Consider the following 16,813-nt stretch of genomic DNA (forward strand, 5'->3'; position numbering starts at 1 on the left):
AGAATTTTTGAAAGATGTAGGAGATGAGGCAAATAATCAAACTACTCTGCTTGGGATGTATTAGGAGCTCTGCTGAGTTGGTGGGGTATTTTTGGTTTTTTGTTTTTTGGGGTTTTTTTGTTTTTTGGTAGGAATACCTCCCAAATAAAAGATTCACAGGTCAGTGATAGTATTGACCCAAATTTTGATGATGTTCTCTCCCCTTGGCCTGAAATGACCAATCCCTAAGTCATCTACAAAAGCCTTGAAAGGCTTTTTTGGCTTTGAAATGAACAGTTGGCACGGTTTTTTTTGTTTTGTTGGCTTTTAATATTTCCCAGGATAGGAAGATCTTTCTTGTGTATAGCTGTTTATAGACAGTGTTGCACAAGCTGAACACTTCTGTTGTACAAAGTAAGTATTTTCTGTTTGTTTTTACAGATGCATATTAAAGATTGCTGTTTCTTTGATAGCAGTGTAAAGACAACTCTTGTCTAACTGGGGTAACAGCTGAGTGTTACTGAGCGCATCTATCTTAGCGTATCTCTATGAAAATTATCACAGCCTGGAAAAGTTACTTTTGTGTGTAATCCTTTAAAATATTAAGGAATTCACATCAACTTTTCACAGTTAAGTGGTGTTCGTTACCAGCACATATTCTCTTTTCAGAGAAACTGAAAAAGTGGATCCGCAAGCTGTTCCCCAAGCCAATCACGTGGATGCCTGTAAAGAGCGTGTGAAGACAGAGATTACAGATTTAAAAGAAAGTTATCAAAAATCAGTGGAAACATTTGGATATGGTAAGCGTGAAGAGATAAGAAGAGAAGAAGAGGAGGAGGAGTGTTATATCCATGGAAAAGAAACTCTGGAAGCTAAGAAAGGAAAGGCCAAGCATGCATTAACAGAAGCTGATCCGTTATATCCGGATTTAATGAGTGCACCTCGGTCCCAAGTAGCTCAGCCTCAGCCAGTTGAGAAGAATGGAACGCTTCCTGGCTCATTAAATAAGAGCGCTGGTCTAGTGGAGCAGAATGGTACCAGCTCATATAAAAGAGGGTTTGTTCCCAGAACAAATCCAGATAAACAGATTCAAAGAAAAAGTAACATGGCTCAAGTGGAGCACTGGGTAAAAGTCCAAAAAGGAGATACAAAGAGGTTAGTAACAGGCCAATCTTTAAACAGACTGCCTAGTAGAATGTCCTTAAACTATAGGAAAATATTTATTTGTGACATGCGTAGAACAAATGGCAATGATATTCTACAGAGACAGTGTGTAACAAGGCTAATGTTCTCCTCCAGTGCGGAGCAGTATTTTTAGATGCTTATCTCATGGGAAAGTCAATATGGAATAGACTAATCCAGTTCCTTTAACGTTGTCACCAATTTGCAAATGTAAAAGCTCAGATTAGTGGGATTTTTTACTTTTTTAAGTAATTTTGAATGCTTGAAACTTCTTAGAAGTTTACTAAAATTGAAGAGCCAGAAAATGAAGTGTGTCCCTCAGTTCTCTCTTATTCGTAAAACAAACAGCTGCAGTGTGAAGTATAGACATTCATTTGTTTTCCACTTCAAAGTATAAAATAAAAAATGCTGATTTTTTTAAAAATCTTTTTTTCTTTTTTCCCATTCCCCTTTCTATCACACCCATTCACTTTTGCATATCAGATCACTGCATTCAAAGTCGTGTCTATGTATCACACCTCAAAAGGTCTCTGTATATTCAGATAGCTAATGGAGAAGTTCTGAGATATTCCTATGGTCTCCAGGATGCCCTTTTTCTTTTTCAAACTCTGTAAATTGCATAAATTACAGTATACCAAGAGAGAGAATGCACAGTGGAACTGTGATTTTAAAATCTTGCGGTTGCTTCCCTTTCAAAATGTTCAATCGGATTATATACCAGTTGCAAAAAATGAAGTGATGGCTATATACTTCAGTTCAGGAGGATCTCGCCTTGTGCCTCGTGATAGGAAGAAGTTGGGCTCTGTGCTGCATGTGAGGCGTTTTCAAACATGAGTAACTTACAGAATTAGTACCTCATGTGTTAGTTACAATCTAATTATGATATAGAGCCATTGGAGACATGAGCGTGTGGTGTTCAGAGAGAACGTATAGTGGACTTTTTTGTAAAGGCTTATTGAAACTAATATTTCTCATCGTGGATCCAGTAAGAAATTGGAGACTTGTGATTTCTGTTTGAAAGTACTTTTTAAAAAATCTTTCTCATCACCGGAAGTACCCTTAGAGAAGCTTCTATGCTTTTCAGTAATACTTAATGTTCTTTTAGAATGCTAGGGTCAGTTTATATGTGTATTTTTTATTGGATATCTACCAATGCTTGCTGAAAGAGTGCAACATTAGTAAAAGAAGCATTTGGTGCATTAGCTTGAGCATCTTTCTTTTTGAATGCACAGGTATATCATTTTAAAATAATACTGAGCAACTATTTAAGAAGAGCTTAAGAAAATTTGTTGAGGTTCCCTCCTGCCACACACACTCATCAAAAGCATAGGCAGTGAGCAGACTTGATGCGTATCAGAGTATGTGCTGCTTTTTTCCTAATTGTTCTTTCCACTAAGTCAACTTCAGGCATGTTTCATGCATAGTGTTGAGACAGTGCTGTTGCAGGTTGCCATCTTTTGTTCCAGATAAAAACAGTTACCTACCTAACCAGAGCTGTGAAGTGTTCAGTGAAACTTTGCAAGAGTTAGCTGTAGTGATGTCACCAAAATCTAACTTGATAGATATTTTTGTAATTTTCTTTCTACCTAAAGACTTTCTTTGTGTTCTAGTTTTGCTCCGTTGACCTTGTTTTCCATGCATTTCCCTGAAACATGCCTTTGCTTTCTCTGTATTCAGGATAAATTCCATGTTACCTTCCCAAAGATTAATGGCTTGGTTTTTTATGGCATCTTCTCACAGTCTGCCAAATTTGTTGCAGTGCGCTTCTCTGATGGATAGAAGTGGTATGATAGTTGTCAGATGTGTTCTTGATTTCAGGACATAGTATATAGATATATAGGATATAGTATAAATGAACCACTTAATTTCTTACTGCTCCACCTAAAGTGCTCTGAATCCTACGAGGTTCTTCGTTTATAAGCTTTATGATTTTGAACGTAAGTGCAGAGTTGTTTCCTGGCTCAGGTTTATAAAGATGCAGCACTTACCGACGAACTGAAAACAACTCGTTCAGTTAGAGGCATCACACAAATAGAGTAGCCATTTGTGTAATTACCTGTAAGGAGAGCACTTTTTATATAGCTGTTTGGACCTTTCAGATACATATTCTAGTTTCCTCTTTTGTAAGGCACTCATAACTGCTTGGTAACTAATGAACGTTAGCTGCCAGTCACTTAGGCTGAGATTCATCTTAGACAATTAGCTGTTAGGTGCACTGTAGTCACGTCCAAGCTAGTCATCTGAACTCCCTCTATTCTCAGTGTAGGGGAATAGTTATTTGATAAGGGTTATGTCAGCTTTTGAGAGAAATCTAGAGAACTGGAAGGAGGTTTGGAAGAAGGCATTTGGCAGATAGGGGATTTTAAGTAACTAAAGGTCAGGACCGTCAGCTATCAGCTGTCACCACCTTTTGTCCTAGTCTTTGATCTGGTTTCAGTGCCTGGATAGACATAGTGACTGCATAATTGTAAATGAATCTGGTAGTTTTTTGTAGTTTGTTTGTTTGTGTGTGTGTTTGCTTAATTCTGATAAATATAATCTTAGTATTTCCCAACTAAATGCAGTCATATTGAGGATTTTCCTTTCCTTGTAAGTGCAATGTCTAAACAATTATTCTTGTTGTGCAGAACTTTCTACTCCTTCCTGAATTGGTTAAGGAGGAAACATTGCTCGTCTTTGTTAGCTTTTGTGCATTCTCATGAATGGGCATCATGTTTCCAGTAATTGTCTTGCTTTTCTTTGGAATATTTATCTTCCCTTTCTGTAATACCTTCTGTGTTGTTGCCTCCCAGTGCAATCCTGAATACTTTCCATGGCAAATACATCATATAATTTAAGCTCAGGCCATTTTTTCACTCTTCGATACCTGCTTTCCTTTTCATGTATCCATTTTACCTCATCGTTCAAGAGAGGAAGGTTTCAAGAACACCTGCTTTTGTTCATATTACTCTGGGTCTGTGAGGAACAACAATTGTCCATGGTCTGTTCTGAACTGATTTGAGAGTCATTCAGGACACTGTTCCTTCCCAGTATGTTGTCTTAGTGCATATTTTGACATAACACAAATTCTTTTCAAGGATGAAACCTTATGTGATAGGAGATGCTACCTGCGAAAAGTCTTGGCTGCAAGCCTCAAAGTCTTTAGCTTAGTTTGTTCCTATTTCACATACTGAGGAATAACAGCTAGCTTCTATCTAGGCAGTCATTTCTAAGATTCAGCTTTAAATGTGACTTTCCCTTTGCAAATTAGTGTATTTGCAACTTCATTCTTTTTTTGGTAGCATTTTATTTTTTTCTAATTTCCTTTTTTGACTTAATTGACTAACAGTTATGCCCCTTCTTATTTGTAGGCGTTACCCTTTGATTAGGAAATAACTATACACATAGTTTGCAACGTTCAAGAGAGTTTGGTGATGCCTTCATGAGGGCATCTAAATTGGAGTAAAGGAATGACTTTGTTATGGAGGAACCCTTTTCTCTATTTTCCACAGTGAAGGCAACAAAAGGTTCTGTCCTAGCTTCATGGCTGTCTCATATGCCTTTGAAAGTGTTATTTGCTCCAAGCTTTCTCCAGTCTTTTTCCTGTCTAAAGGAAATGTGTTTCTACCAAGTGCTATAATTTTCACATGGAACGGATTGGCAGTTCAGAACATACAATTAGATTACATATAACGTGATGGGATAGACAAAACTATGGCTGACCCAAGCCAGTGTTGGTGACAGTCCTGCTTCAAATGGGAAGTTGGACTAGAGGATGTCCAAAGGTCTTTTCCAACCAACACTTCTAGGATACTACAATAATGTATACAAGAGAGGCCCTTATGATTGGGAAGACAGTTTCATCATTCATTTTTCGTAGCTGATGAAACTGTTATTTTTTCCACAGTTGTAAAACAGCAACCCTGGATTTCATTGCATGTTACCTAGGTTTAGTATCTTGCTAAAATAACAGATTTGAGTCATGCTGCTTCATGTTCAGCTAAAACTATACCGTTCGCTATCTATCTTGTCTGATCTGTGCTTCAGATATTCCCACAGCATTGTATAAATCATGTACGGGCCTTTAAAAAAAAAAAAAAAAAAAAAGAGGTTACTTAACCACTAAATGTTGGCCTTTCAGAGTTGCCTCTGTTCATACTACCTGCCTGCTCTTACCTGTATTGTAGAATTCTGGGTGACATCAAGCTTCTGTGGTACGAGAGAGCAGTGCTTATATGAAGATGTAGTCCTCTATATGGAGTAGGGCAATTGTAGAGCTTTCTCACACAAGGAATTACATATCTTCTCAGGAGCGTCCATTTTTCGAGACAGCACCAGCAGTGCCAAATCCTGCAAGTAGAAACACGGAGAGGCAACAATTGAACGACAGTTACTGATAATACTTCTCACCCCCCTGCTTCTGTTGTTCTTGGATGCTGAACAACGACGTTCCTTCTCATCTTGTACTTTCTTTTACATGAAATTCCTGCAGTTCCCACACCACCAGGTCTCATTCTCATGCAGAGAATGAAGCTACCAAGTGAAGTGAGGAATGTGCTGTGAGTTTCTTGATTTTGTTTTTTGTGTTGTTGTTCTGTGGCAAGTCTACCAGAATAGTTCTGTTTGGCGATATGGAATCACAATGGGCTGGTGACTACAAGTACAACCCCCCCCCCATATGTTTAACTGGAGAACCAGAAATTAGACAAGCGTATTTTTACACATCAGACTGTGGAAAGATTTTGATTTCAAAGTAGGAAAGGAAGCTAAGTATACCTTGTGTCAAAACTGCTTTTTCTACAATTTAAGATGCCTTATGGATGCCCCACTAAAGCTAGGATGTAACATCTTCTCTTTATATTGAGTTTGCCAGAATTTTGTTGCAAAAGCCTTGTGCTACTTAAAACAGTAGAAGAACCACCAGTAGTGTTAGGACAGGTGGAAGTGTGACTTAGACATTTTGAGCTGTTTCTTGAATTTTTTTTTTTTTGTTCATGTAAATGAAGCAAAAATGTGTATGAGATATTAATTCTCTGGTCAGATTTCTTCTTGTACTGTTTTAAGCTAATTTCTTTTAATGAGCGTGTATTTGTTGTTCTCCAGCTGCACCACCTAGTGGTGACAAGGTTTTCTTTTAATTAAAAATAAAAATTTTAATTTACAGATTTGCCTTAAACATAACTATAATTCGTTTCTTCATATTCTTGATATTCCTTTTGCTCTAAGTTCAGATTATATAGCTGTGCCTTAAGTTTTTATTTCCAGCAGGTCATTCTAGGTTAGATACTAAACAAAAAGCCTCCGCTTAGAGTATTCCAATCTTAACATGAATATAGTGTAATGTTTTTATGCAGATTTGATTTCAGTAATACTGTTTTGAAAATATTTTTGTAAAGTCTTATTAAAAGATCCCTATATCTTGTCTTTTTTAGCTCCTATGCTAAAGTAGTGAGAAGAGGTTTTTATATCAGTGACTCTCACTCAAAAATGTGCTGAACTCGTACCTTTTTTTCCCCCCTTTTCAGCCTCACTTCAGATCAGACTCTTACACGTCAGGGTCCCCATCCGTCTCTGTCTCTTCCTGAAAACTATCACACCTTGCCAAAGAACACCAGGCAGCCTTCAGGGAGTTCACCACCGCCACCAAACCGCAATTTGCCGAGTGACTACAAATACGCCCAAGACCGCGTTAGCCACTTGAAGATGTCACAGGAGGAAAGAAAAGCAAATAAGGATGGAACTGTTTGGCAGCTGTATGAGTGGCAACAGAGACAGCAATTTAAACATGGCAGCCCCACTGCCCCACTTTATGTAGGCTTTTCAGACTTTGTTGATCGTGGAAAGTCAAAAAGTTCATTGGATGTTCCACGATCAATATCTGTTCCACCATCTCCATCTGATATTCCTCCGCCTGGACCCCCAAAAAGCTTTCCTCTAAGGAGACCACACACTCCTGCAGAGAGGCTCACAGTTAAACCATCGGACGAGAGACAAACCGTAGAAATTCCTTTTGCTGGATCACCCAGGAAGATTCGAAATCAAGCTATAAAGGTTTGTATAGAGTATGACAGTAATTACAAACTATTTTGTAAGTACTGTCATACATCAGTTACTTAATTTAGTCATTTTCACTGCATCCTTCCTTGTGTATGAAAGATCCTGGAAGTTTTAAAAGTTAATACAATCAGTTCTTCTTAAAACTTGAATCTTTCTGATCATTGCAGATTTATTTATTTCTGTTGGTTTAGAAAGGAAGATTGGTGGCAGATGATACTGATTTGGAATGTTTTTATTCTAAAATTGTGGAAGGGTATATATACAAATAAAAACATAGAAATTAAAGTTTCTAAGATTTTAATGTATAGCGCACATAGTCATACGGTGGATAGACAAGAATATAAAATGCAGCAGGATGAATTCTTCCTTGTTTCTTTACTGAGGGCAGTGGTATTAGGTGCTTGCTCTATTCACTTTCTCTACACCTTTTGCTAGTATAGTTGGTGTTACAGCTGATGCAGTTGTTAGTTATTGTCCACTGGCTAAAAGCATAAAAATTTTTCGTTCCTGTGGCAGTTCAAGCAAGATCCCTCCCTTTGCAGCGTCGTTAGCACTGGACTAGCCAACACCAAATAGCGCGAGTCTGAACCGTTAACCTTCTGCAACATTTCAGTGGGGTTTATTATAGGCACTGTTGTACCTTCTTATTCAGAGATGATAGAGGTTTCCCCCACTCAGTACTCCACATGGCTCTCCTTGCCTAAGGAAATGAGGGAAACTCAGGACTGAATCAATGCAGAACGTGCTTCTCTTGGTAGCTCTTACACTGGAATAACTAGAAATGAAAGCCCCTTTATTCACCTCAACCATGGGCTCTGCTGGGAGAAAGCATTTGTAAAGAAAGAGTTTTGTAAATTCACAGCTCCAACGCGGATTCGGGAACAGGAATTTAGGTTGCATGTCAGCTTCATGTACACTTGACATTTCTCCTGATATGTATGCTGTGTAGCCCCTCCGCAGACTTTTCCTTCAGGTTAGTTGTTGGACATCTTTCAGCATTTATAGATATATATTGTATCAAAGGATGAAATATCTAGTGATATTCAGCACTGGAAACTCTTTATTATTATTTAATTATTTAAAATAAATATACAATAAATAATAAAAAAGTCACTCCTAGTTATGTTACAAAAGATGTTGGTTTCTCCATGTGCAGCTTGAAGGAGCGTTACTTCCCCTGTAAAGGGATGTACAGCCGTTTTTTCCCTTCCTTAGGGGAAGGCTAATGTAGCTGCATAAATGTAGCTTCATAAATTTTTTCTAAATACTGCTAATGTAGCTGCATAAATTTTACTCATAAAATTATTTTTATGTCACATTGATGTTACCAATATGTGGGGGAAAAAAATCAATTTTCCTAAAATTTCCAGAGGAAAAATATTCATGTTTTTATATGTAAACACAGAGCATCATTATACATTTAGCTGTATAAATCACAGAAATCTGTGATACTCCCTCTTCCCTGGAATGCTTTATTTCAATTCCATCCAGTTACACTTTAAAAATAAAAATAAAAAAGAAAAAAAGGCATGCGAGGGAACAAAGCAGCATTCAGTGCAAATGTGAGACAGTCTGTCTTGAAGACAGCAATAAAAGTTTGGCATTAAGGGAAATGTGAAACTTGAAAGAATATATATGAAATAGGGTTTCATTATAAGCAGAAAGGGACAGATCAAATATGATTATTTAATAAAACCTAGCGTTAACTGGATTCGTTGCTACAAGGTGTCACTCACGTCAGTAGCTTAATAGCGGTGAACTGTTCCACGACTAAAAGAGGGCATTCATACTTCTTAGTGTAGTGTAAACCTTCTGTTTACCGGCATAAACCAGCCAGCCTTTCTCTGGGAGACATTAGATAGTGGGGGGGGGGGGAACCCCAAACTCTTTATGAATATTTTTTACCTACTGGAAACTGCTTTGCACATTCTTCTGAAGCGCCTTGTGTTGCCAGAATCCGTTGATCTGTCCAGCTTGGCAGTTCTTAAATTTGCATGTATTCGTTTATACATTTTACTTGATCATTGATGTATCTGCCTGGCTCATGAAGGTAGTCCTCATCTAAGCATGCCTGGAATTCAGATAGAAAACTTGTGGCAGAGATGCATCTCCTGAATTTTCCCTCCAGTAAAACACACCTCTCGCTCTCGAGACAATCCTCACAATTCTGGCTGTGGCTTCTTACAGAGCTCAACCCACGCTGATCGACGCTCTATGCCAGCTATGGGCTACATGACCCATACTGTAAGCGCACCCAGTTTGCATGGCAAGTCGGTAAGTTGAAAGATTGATTTCTTTGCCTTTTCTGTCATTATTAGTATTGGGGCTAAGACTTCAAATCCTGCTCGTGCCTTAGTTGTTGTATTTTTCTTTATTAGTTAAAATCGAAACAACTTGAATGTGAAACAGTCTTATCCAGCTCCCAGTAGAGTCTGTAGGAGTTTTGTTGTCACCTGCAGTGTGAACAGGAGTGAGCTGTTTGTAGACTTCCGTAGTTTATTAAAAGACTCAACTTTGTATTGTGTTTATTTGACCGAATGCAGAGTTAATGAAATAATTGCTTAATCATGTCAAGTAATTGCTTTCTGGGCACTGAGGTGAAAAATGTAATTACAGTTACTCTCCCTGAAGACTGCTAATTTCCTCTTTGCAATGTGTCTAAATACCTGCAGCCTGAAGAGCTAACATTGCTTCTCATTCGATTAAGGAGACATCAGGCTAAGTTGGCTAGTATACGAAATTACACAATTGCACAATTACTGCAGCACTTGCCAACTAACTCCACCTATCAGGTCAGCTGCTGCTTGGTCATCTGTGCCGTATGACATTTTGTGACTCTGCAGATGCTTCATCAGTGGCATGCTTGAGTCTGTGCTTTCTTACCCATTCTTTGGTATTCTACAATTCCCAGATTGTTTATGATTTTTCTTTGCTATTATATTTGCTATAAAAAATAAGCTATAGGGCACCAGTGCATATGTTTCAGTGTTATATTTTTCCTTTTTATACTGTTTGTGAAAATGCTGCATCTTCAGAAAAGTGGGTTAAATAAATTGCAGATATGTTCATTCTAAAGCAAAAGCATTTCTCTGTGCTGCTTTCATGATGGAATTGGCTCCCTTTACCACATGCTGTGTCAGCTGCAAACTCAAATGCATCAGCCACTTTGTACGTTCATATGAGCTTCTAACTGTGTCAGTTCTGCAGGTGAACGTCAGTTCATAAAAGCTCATGGACATCTTAAATCATGAAATCATTAGCAGTACTCTTGATTGCACTGATGTAGGAGGCTTGTTAAGTGTAAGAAGAAACAGAAAAGTAGCTGTAGAGCTGTTTGATTTGTATTAGATCCTCAAAAATTGAGCCATCTAGGAATAAAATGTGATTCTTCTTGGAATTGATGAAGGCTTTATATTGGCCTAATATTCAAGGGTGTTTTTTTTTTTTTTAAATAAGAATTTAAATTCCCTGTTTACCTTACCTATAGAACAATTGCACTAAACTGGGTTATAGTAGTAGAGATTTTTCCATAAAAATGGGCATATTTCCTAGTCAAGTCCTCTGCCAGTCTTACAGGGTCACTGGATGAGAATCATAAGTGAACACCTCTAAAGAAATGCAAGTGTAATGTATTGCTTTTAAGTCACATGTGGTTTTTCTTTTCTTTTTTGAATACACATTGGCTCAAAACTTGAGAAAGGTATAGTTGTGTTTTTCTCTTATTCTGCTGTTTGATAAACCCAGGATATAAAATTAGGACAAAATAGCAGCAAAGATTCTAGGTGCTTTGGCTAATAACAAAGCACACTTGCAACAGTTAAGTTTTATTTTGTTGCTTAATACAAAATACATCTTTTGAAAAAGAAGAAGAAATAACTTCATTATGACTGCCAAGCATGCTTTTCTTCAAGTGACTGTAATGAAGATCTTGCTAGCTGAATGTAGGTTAGGCCAATAGTAGTTATTGAGACAGTGAAAAATCGGGATCAGGTTGAATGTTATCACTTAAAAAGCCAAAACTGATTGTCCAATTGTATACGTGAGATTTTATTCAGTATTTTACTCATGAAGTCTGTCTTAGATCCCTTAAATAAAGGAATGCATACTGTAAAATGTGTAGGAAATCTGATCAAAAGTGTTCTTATGAGTTATTATAAAGTAGATTCTTTTCACATCTGACATTCAGTTAGGTAAAAGTCTTCCCCCACAGAGGGGTGTTGTGCTGGATAACAACTCCGTAACTTTTTCAGTGAACAGATGGTAAATAGTGGTCTTGAAAAAATAACTTTTTGTGTCTAAATAAATTGTTTTTGGTAGTTATGTATCTCATTAGAGGTGCAAAACTCAAATCTATATGTTTAGGGGGTGGGCATGAGGTAGTAAAGTTCTCAGGAAATGTTTTGCCCATTTTTCCGCTGTAAATAGCAGTATGCTGGTGAAGCAAATGTGCTTTTTATGTACTTCCTATTCTGTTAGTTTGTTTCCTCTTTCACCCTTTTTCTTTTGTATAGCCAATACAAATATTTTGAAATTATTTTTCAAACATTCAAATGTATTGCACTGTTTTTCCTATGTCCTTATGTGAAGGCTGATGACACTTACATCCAGTTGAAAAAGGATTTGGAGTATCTGGATCTAAAGGTAAGGCATATTTATTAGAATCTACTTCCGTTATTTTTTAACCCATCAGTCTTGTGTGTGTCATCTTTGTACCTCCAGGTTTTCAAATCTCTTTCTGTTCAGAAACTGAAAGTTTGTCTTTTGCCGTTGCTGCTGTGCTTAGAATATTGATTATCTTTATAGTTTTGTCTATACAATTAACATGTAAACTCAGAAAATATAGTTGCTTCTGTTATTAGGTAGAACTTATGTTACTGGTACTCACAATGAGTGATATTATGTGGGTTTAGAGAACTCAGGAGAAAAAAAAAAACTGATTCAAAATATTTGTCTGCAGTAGTATGAGAACCAATATGAAATCAATGCCCTTACGTTACAATAGTGCATTTTTAAAGCCAACTTTTTCCCTTTAAATCTAGTTAGAGCTGACTTTTTTCCTTTTTTTGTAATCTTCTGTATTTATTATATCATGCTGCTTTTGTGACACTGTATTGATTAATTTGCACCTTTCATTTGTTTCCATATTATTTTGGCCAAGAGTTTTCAAACCCTTCCTTCCTTCTGTCCTTTCATATATCTAGGCAGAGATATAATCTGCCAATATCATGTTACCTGTACTCAGGATATTTCCTGAAACAATATGATACCAAGCATCAAACTGTATGTCTAAGCCAAGTTACTTCTGCATGTGGTATACCTGATAGTAGGCAATTTGAAAGCAAATCCAGACGTTAATACCAGATTTTGGTGAGAGGGAACCCACTACCTAATCATTTAGCTTAGCACCGTGGTCTACCACTGTCTCTGATGCGTAGCATGTCTCACCATACAAACAATTATATGATATCTCTGAAAATCAAGGTGGAGTGAAATGTGACACCTCATTGACCTTCTCGTTTGGAAGTTTGTAGTGCTCACTGATGCCAAGGGGCATTGCCTCTGTGCAACTAATGAGCTGACTGGACCCACTGATATGCGAATTTTGGTTACATGTGATGTTTTAATGGCTGAATATATAATCAAATCTATCAGATATAAAATATTAGTAATACCTATTACACATTACAGTATAGTGTTATATGTATAATGTGTTGCAAAATATGCATAGTATGACTAATGTATACAATCAAATACATAAACAATTGTACTCACTAGTATAGCAATTCAGAATCGGTTGGAAACATTTCACTTCAGGCCTTGTTCTTGGTTGTTTGCAGCTTTGCCAAATTTAACCACGTTCCAAGTCTTAGTCTGAATTATATGGCAAATTTCTACCAAAAAGGTTCTGCAGTTTAAGATGGACATTATGAATAAATGCAGTGTCTTATCTATTCTAAAGCATGCTTAAAACAGCTCTACTGCTGAATTTGAACAATTTCCAATGTTAAAAGTTTGGCCACATTATAAGCTTCTGAAAATGCTATGTGCTTAATGGAATTAGTAGGATGGGTGGTTAAATTTTGAGGACATTTGATCTGCGTTGATTTGGTGCAGTCCAGGGCACTAAGAGCTGCGTGGTTCCCCCCGGACCTCCGCGAGTGCCTTCCTGCAGCCTGCGTGGAGGCTGACAGAAGCGGCCAGGAGAACTGGATGGAGGCACAGGCAGCAGCTGGTCTTTCTGTGGAAAGCAATTTACCTCTTACGCAGTTCTGACTGTTCTGGGAAATAGAGCTTAGAGAACGTTTATTGTAAGTAGAGTTGTTTCAAGGAAACGCTTGAGGATAGTTTCAGTTACCTTTTGGAAAATCTTGACAAATCAAAATGTCAGGTTGGTTTCTGTAAGAATGGCCTAATTTTTTAAAATTGGCATTTCTTTCCCAGTTAAATATCTTCAAGCTTAAAAGAATAATGCTCTTTCAGCGATGGTCAGAAAATGTAAAATTTCAGGTCAGGTTGTTCAGCAATTGAAGAAGAGACCGTGTGAAATTTGAGTAGGTGTCTTTGTACTGTTAAAATTTTATGTTGCTGCTAACTCTGAATTACTGAAGAGATGCTTTGTTTTGGGATATGAGGAAGAAAGAATAGCCTGTTGGATGAAACAAAGCAAATTTCATGTTGATTTGGTAAAGATAGAATATGATAAATTCACATTTAATATGCATCATACCTTTCATTAAAACACTAAAGACTAGGTATAAATCCTTTTAATTGAAGTCTCTTTTTGACTTCATTGGAATTGGGTTAGGCCCACTTTGATTAAACAGTTTCAAATAGGACTGAAGATTTTAAGACTGAAGCTAAACATTTCTTTTCCTTTCATCCGTTATCTGTGAAGATATTTCTTCCTAGACCTTTTGAAACGTCTTATGATGACTTTTCAACATGATATAGTGATTAAACATTTGGTTAACCTCGTAATACATGCGATAGCATTAAAACTGATTATAATAACTTGATTGCACAAGATTTAATAATTTCTCATAATTCAAGTGTTTCTGTCTCCAAAGAAAGCTCGCTGTTATCCTACTATACTATTCTATCTTTGATTACTGAAAAAGTCTTAAAATATGATCTAAGTAATTCCTGATGTTAATATAAAGATGGTATCGTTCAACATAATAGTGTATTGACATAATATAAATGAAATAAAAATGCTTTAGAGGTATTAATCTATCATAGTATTTTTCTCCTGCGTGCAAGCTGATTCTGAGATTTAAAAAAAAAAAATGGGCTAGAAGCTTTTAAATCACATTACGAGGAAACTTGCACTTTCTCTAATTTTGAACTTGTGAAAGGAAGGGCGGTGTAGCTGTATGCTATGGCATGCCAATGACTCCTCCACAAAGAGCTGTGCAGTTGTGTGTCATGGCTAAAGCAGAGCGAAAGGTATGACCTAATATTAAAAAAGCAGAAAGGGGAGAGCAAAGGAGAAAAAAAGATTTGCTTTTCTGTTCTCCCCCCCAGCTTCAAGGGTGACAGTGCAAACAATAAAGGTGAAGCGGAAATGAAGGAAGTTTCCCTTTTCCTGACTAAGAAATGAGGTGTAAGCAGGCTGCAGGAGGGGTGGGTGGGTAATTTTACTTCAGAACAGTTTACAAAATTCCCAGGTGGGTTATGCTGAGCAGGCAAGAGGAAGGCCAGCTGCGGTTGGACGAGTATCTGAGCAAATTGGATTTTGTGTTGTGTGTTTGTGTGTTCTGCGAAAGTAAACTTGAAAATTCTCGTGGCTGGATGATCAGCCTACCCAAAATATAACCAGAAGGGAAGACAGCCGATAATAGCTTCCCTAATGAGAGGTTATATAGATTATAAGCTTTGAGGATCATTGTGAAAGAAAACTGAGTGATTGCTGTTGCTCATGCAGTTTTGAGTTTGAAGATTTTGGTTTTTGGAACTATATAATAAGCTATTACTAAACTTCTGTTTGAAACAGATAGAAAATAATGGACCTCTGATCAACATGATTTACAAAGTGCTAAAGAACTCAGCACAAGGGTTACTATCCAGTATACATGTAAGACGGCTTGCATCTCAAATGCGCTCTCATCCCATTGCTTTTTCAAATAGCGGTTGATGTTTACGTGTTCTGGCTTTTATGGGTGTCTTATGACATGTAGAAGAGCTTTCTGTAACTTTTTTTTTTTTTTTTTTTTGAGTCTGTATGCAAAACTATGGCTGACTTCAGTGTTTGGTTTCGTTTTTTCTTTTTTCTTTTTAATGGTTATATAGTGACTTCTATGCATAATTTGGAAAATATGAAAGCATGCTAAATCTTACATTATGTTCTCATGTTCACTGCTTGAAAATGAACAACTTCTTTACAGTTGTGATTATGTAACTTGAAATATGCCACAAAATACGTCGACTGTGTTCTCACGTTAATTCCGTTGCTTTGAAAAAGTTTTTTCCATTCCATTAGCTTGCAGGTAATTAAATAGGCAAATTTTTGATTTGGGCATGCTAATATTTATGCTTATATTATTTCTTACTGTTATACATGTAATTTAGTTTTTAAAAATTATTCCATTAATAGTTTTAAAATAAAGCTTTTTTAAAAAAATACTGAATTATTGAAGTTGAAAATATTTGAAAATCAAAGAAAATTACTTTGGAGAGGCAGTAAATGCTATTGTATTTGGTGGTAGGAAGTAACAAATGTTATGACTAACTACATGAAATCACATAATAAATATATGAATGGAGTCTGCAGATGGAGGAGAGAGACGTTAAACATAAACAGAATTTACTCTTTTGTTATACCTAGTTTATTATTTGAAAATGCTGTATGAAAATGACTAACTTCATATAAAATACTAAACAAGAAACTGAAGATGTAGTAAAGATTCATCTACTCTCACAGTAAAATTTAATGATTTTAAGAGAACTGTAGTATGATCCTGTAGGATCCTGTCAGGTTAGTAAGTAGACCATATAGCTGTAGTGACCTCAAAGTCTGTAGATTGCCAGTCAGCCAAAAAGCAGACTACCCCTTCTCCTCCCAAAAGGAAAAAAAAAACCTTCTGCTTCTATATTATGAAGAACAATATTTAGGTGGACTTTATCCTTTATAAACTATTGCATGTATATGGATAAAATTAGACAGTATATTGGTACTACTGTTTTTCCCCTTTTGTTTCTTTGCTTTAATGAATCTTTAAAAGTATTCTAATAATATTAAATCATTTGATTTTTAAGGCTTTTAAAAACTGAATGATTAATGAGCAATATTATATTGATAGTTCTGTTCATCTTATTTATTCAGAGAAAGGGTCAAATGTAGACAGTGGGAGTAATAAGCGTTTCTACATAGATAAATATGCTTTCATGTGAAGATTGCTGTGAAGGCTGGAAGTTTAATATAGTTTCTTTACTAATTTGAAAACTGGATTATGTGATAAGATTATCTTCTTGCCAGAAATTGAATGTGGAACCAGTGATTACTGGAATGAGACGTTAGGTATGCTAGAAAAGAGAATTATCCGTCAAAATGGATTAATGACATTTAAATTCCAATATAGCACTCCTGCAGCAGTCTATCTTTCAGTAAAATTCACTG

At 36.5% G+C, this 16,813-nt stretch overlaps 1 protein-coding gene across 10 annotated transcripts in view; it reads left to right on the top strand.

Moving 5' to 3' along the window:
- Positions 1 to 16,813, top strand: part of PLEKHA7 (pleckstrin homology domain containing A7) — a 158,249-nt gene that overhangs the window by 113,872 nt on the left and 27,564 nt on the right. For 8 of the 10 annotated variants that reach the window (XM_068944927.1, XM_068944930.1, XM_068944925.1 and 5 more), the window contains 4 exons: positions 649 to 1,134; positions 6,666 to 7,191; positions 9,385 to 9,471; positions 11,785 to 11,838. In XM_068944927.1, the coding sequence (XP_068801028.1) occupies positions 649 to 1,134; positions 6,666 to 7,191; positions 9,385 to 9,471; positions 11,785 to 11,838 (1,153 nt within the window). Of the gene's footprint in view, positions 1 to 648; positions 1,135 to 6,665; positions 7,192 to 9,384; positions 9,472 to 11,784; positions 11,839 to 15,190; positions 15,272 to 16,813 lie in introns of all 10 variants that reach the window. The other 2 variants (XM_068944926.1, XM_068944924.1) reach the window with 1 other exon arrangement.

Source organism: Struthio camelus, chromosome 5 (assembly GCF_040807025.1).
Source record: "Struthio camelus isolate bStrCam1 chromosome 5, bStrCam1.hap1, whole genome shotgun sequence".
Taxonomy (NCBI): Eukaryota; Metazoa; Chordata; class Aves; order Struthioniformes; family Struthionidae; genus Struthio; species Struthio camelus.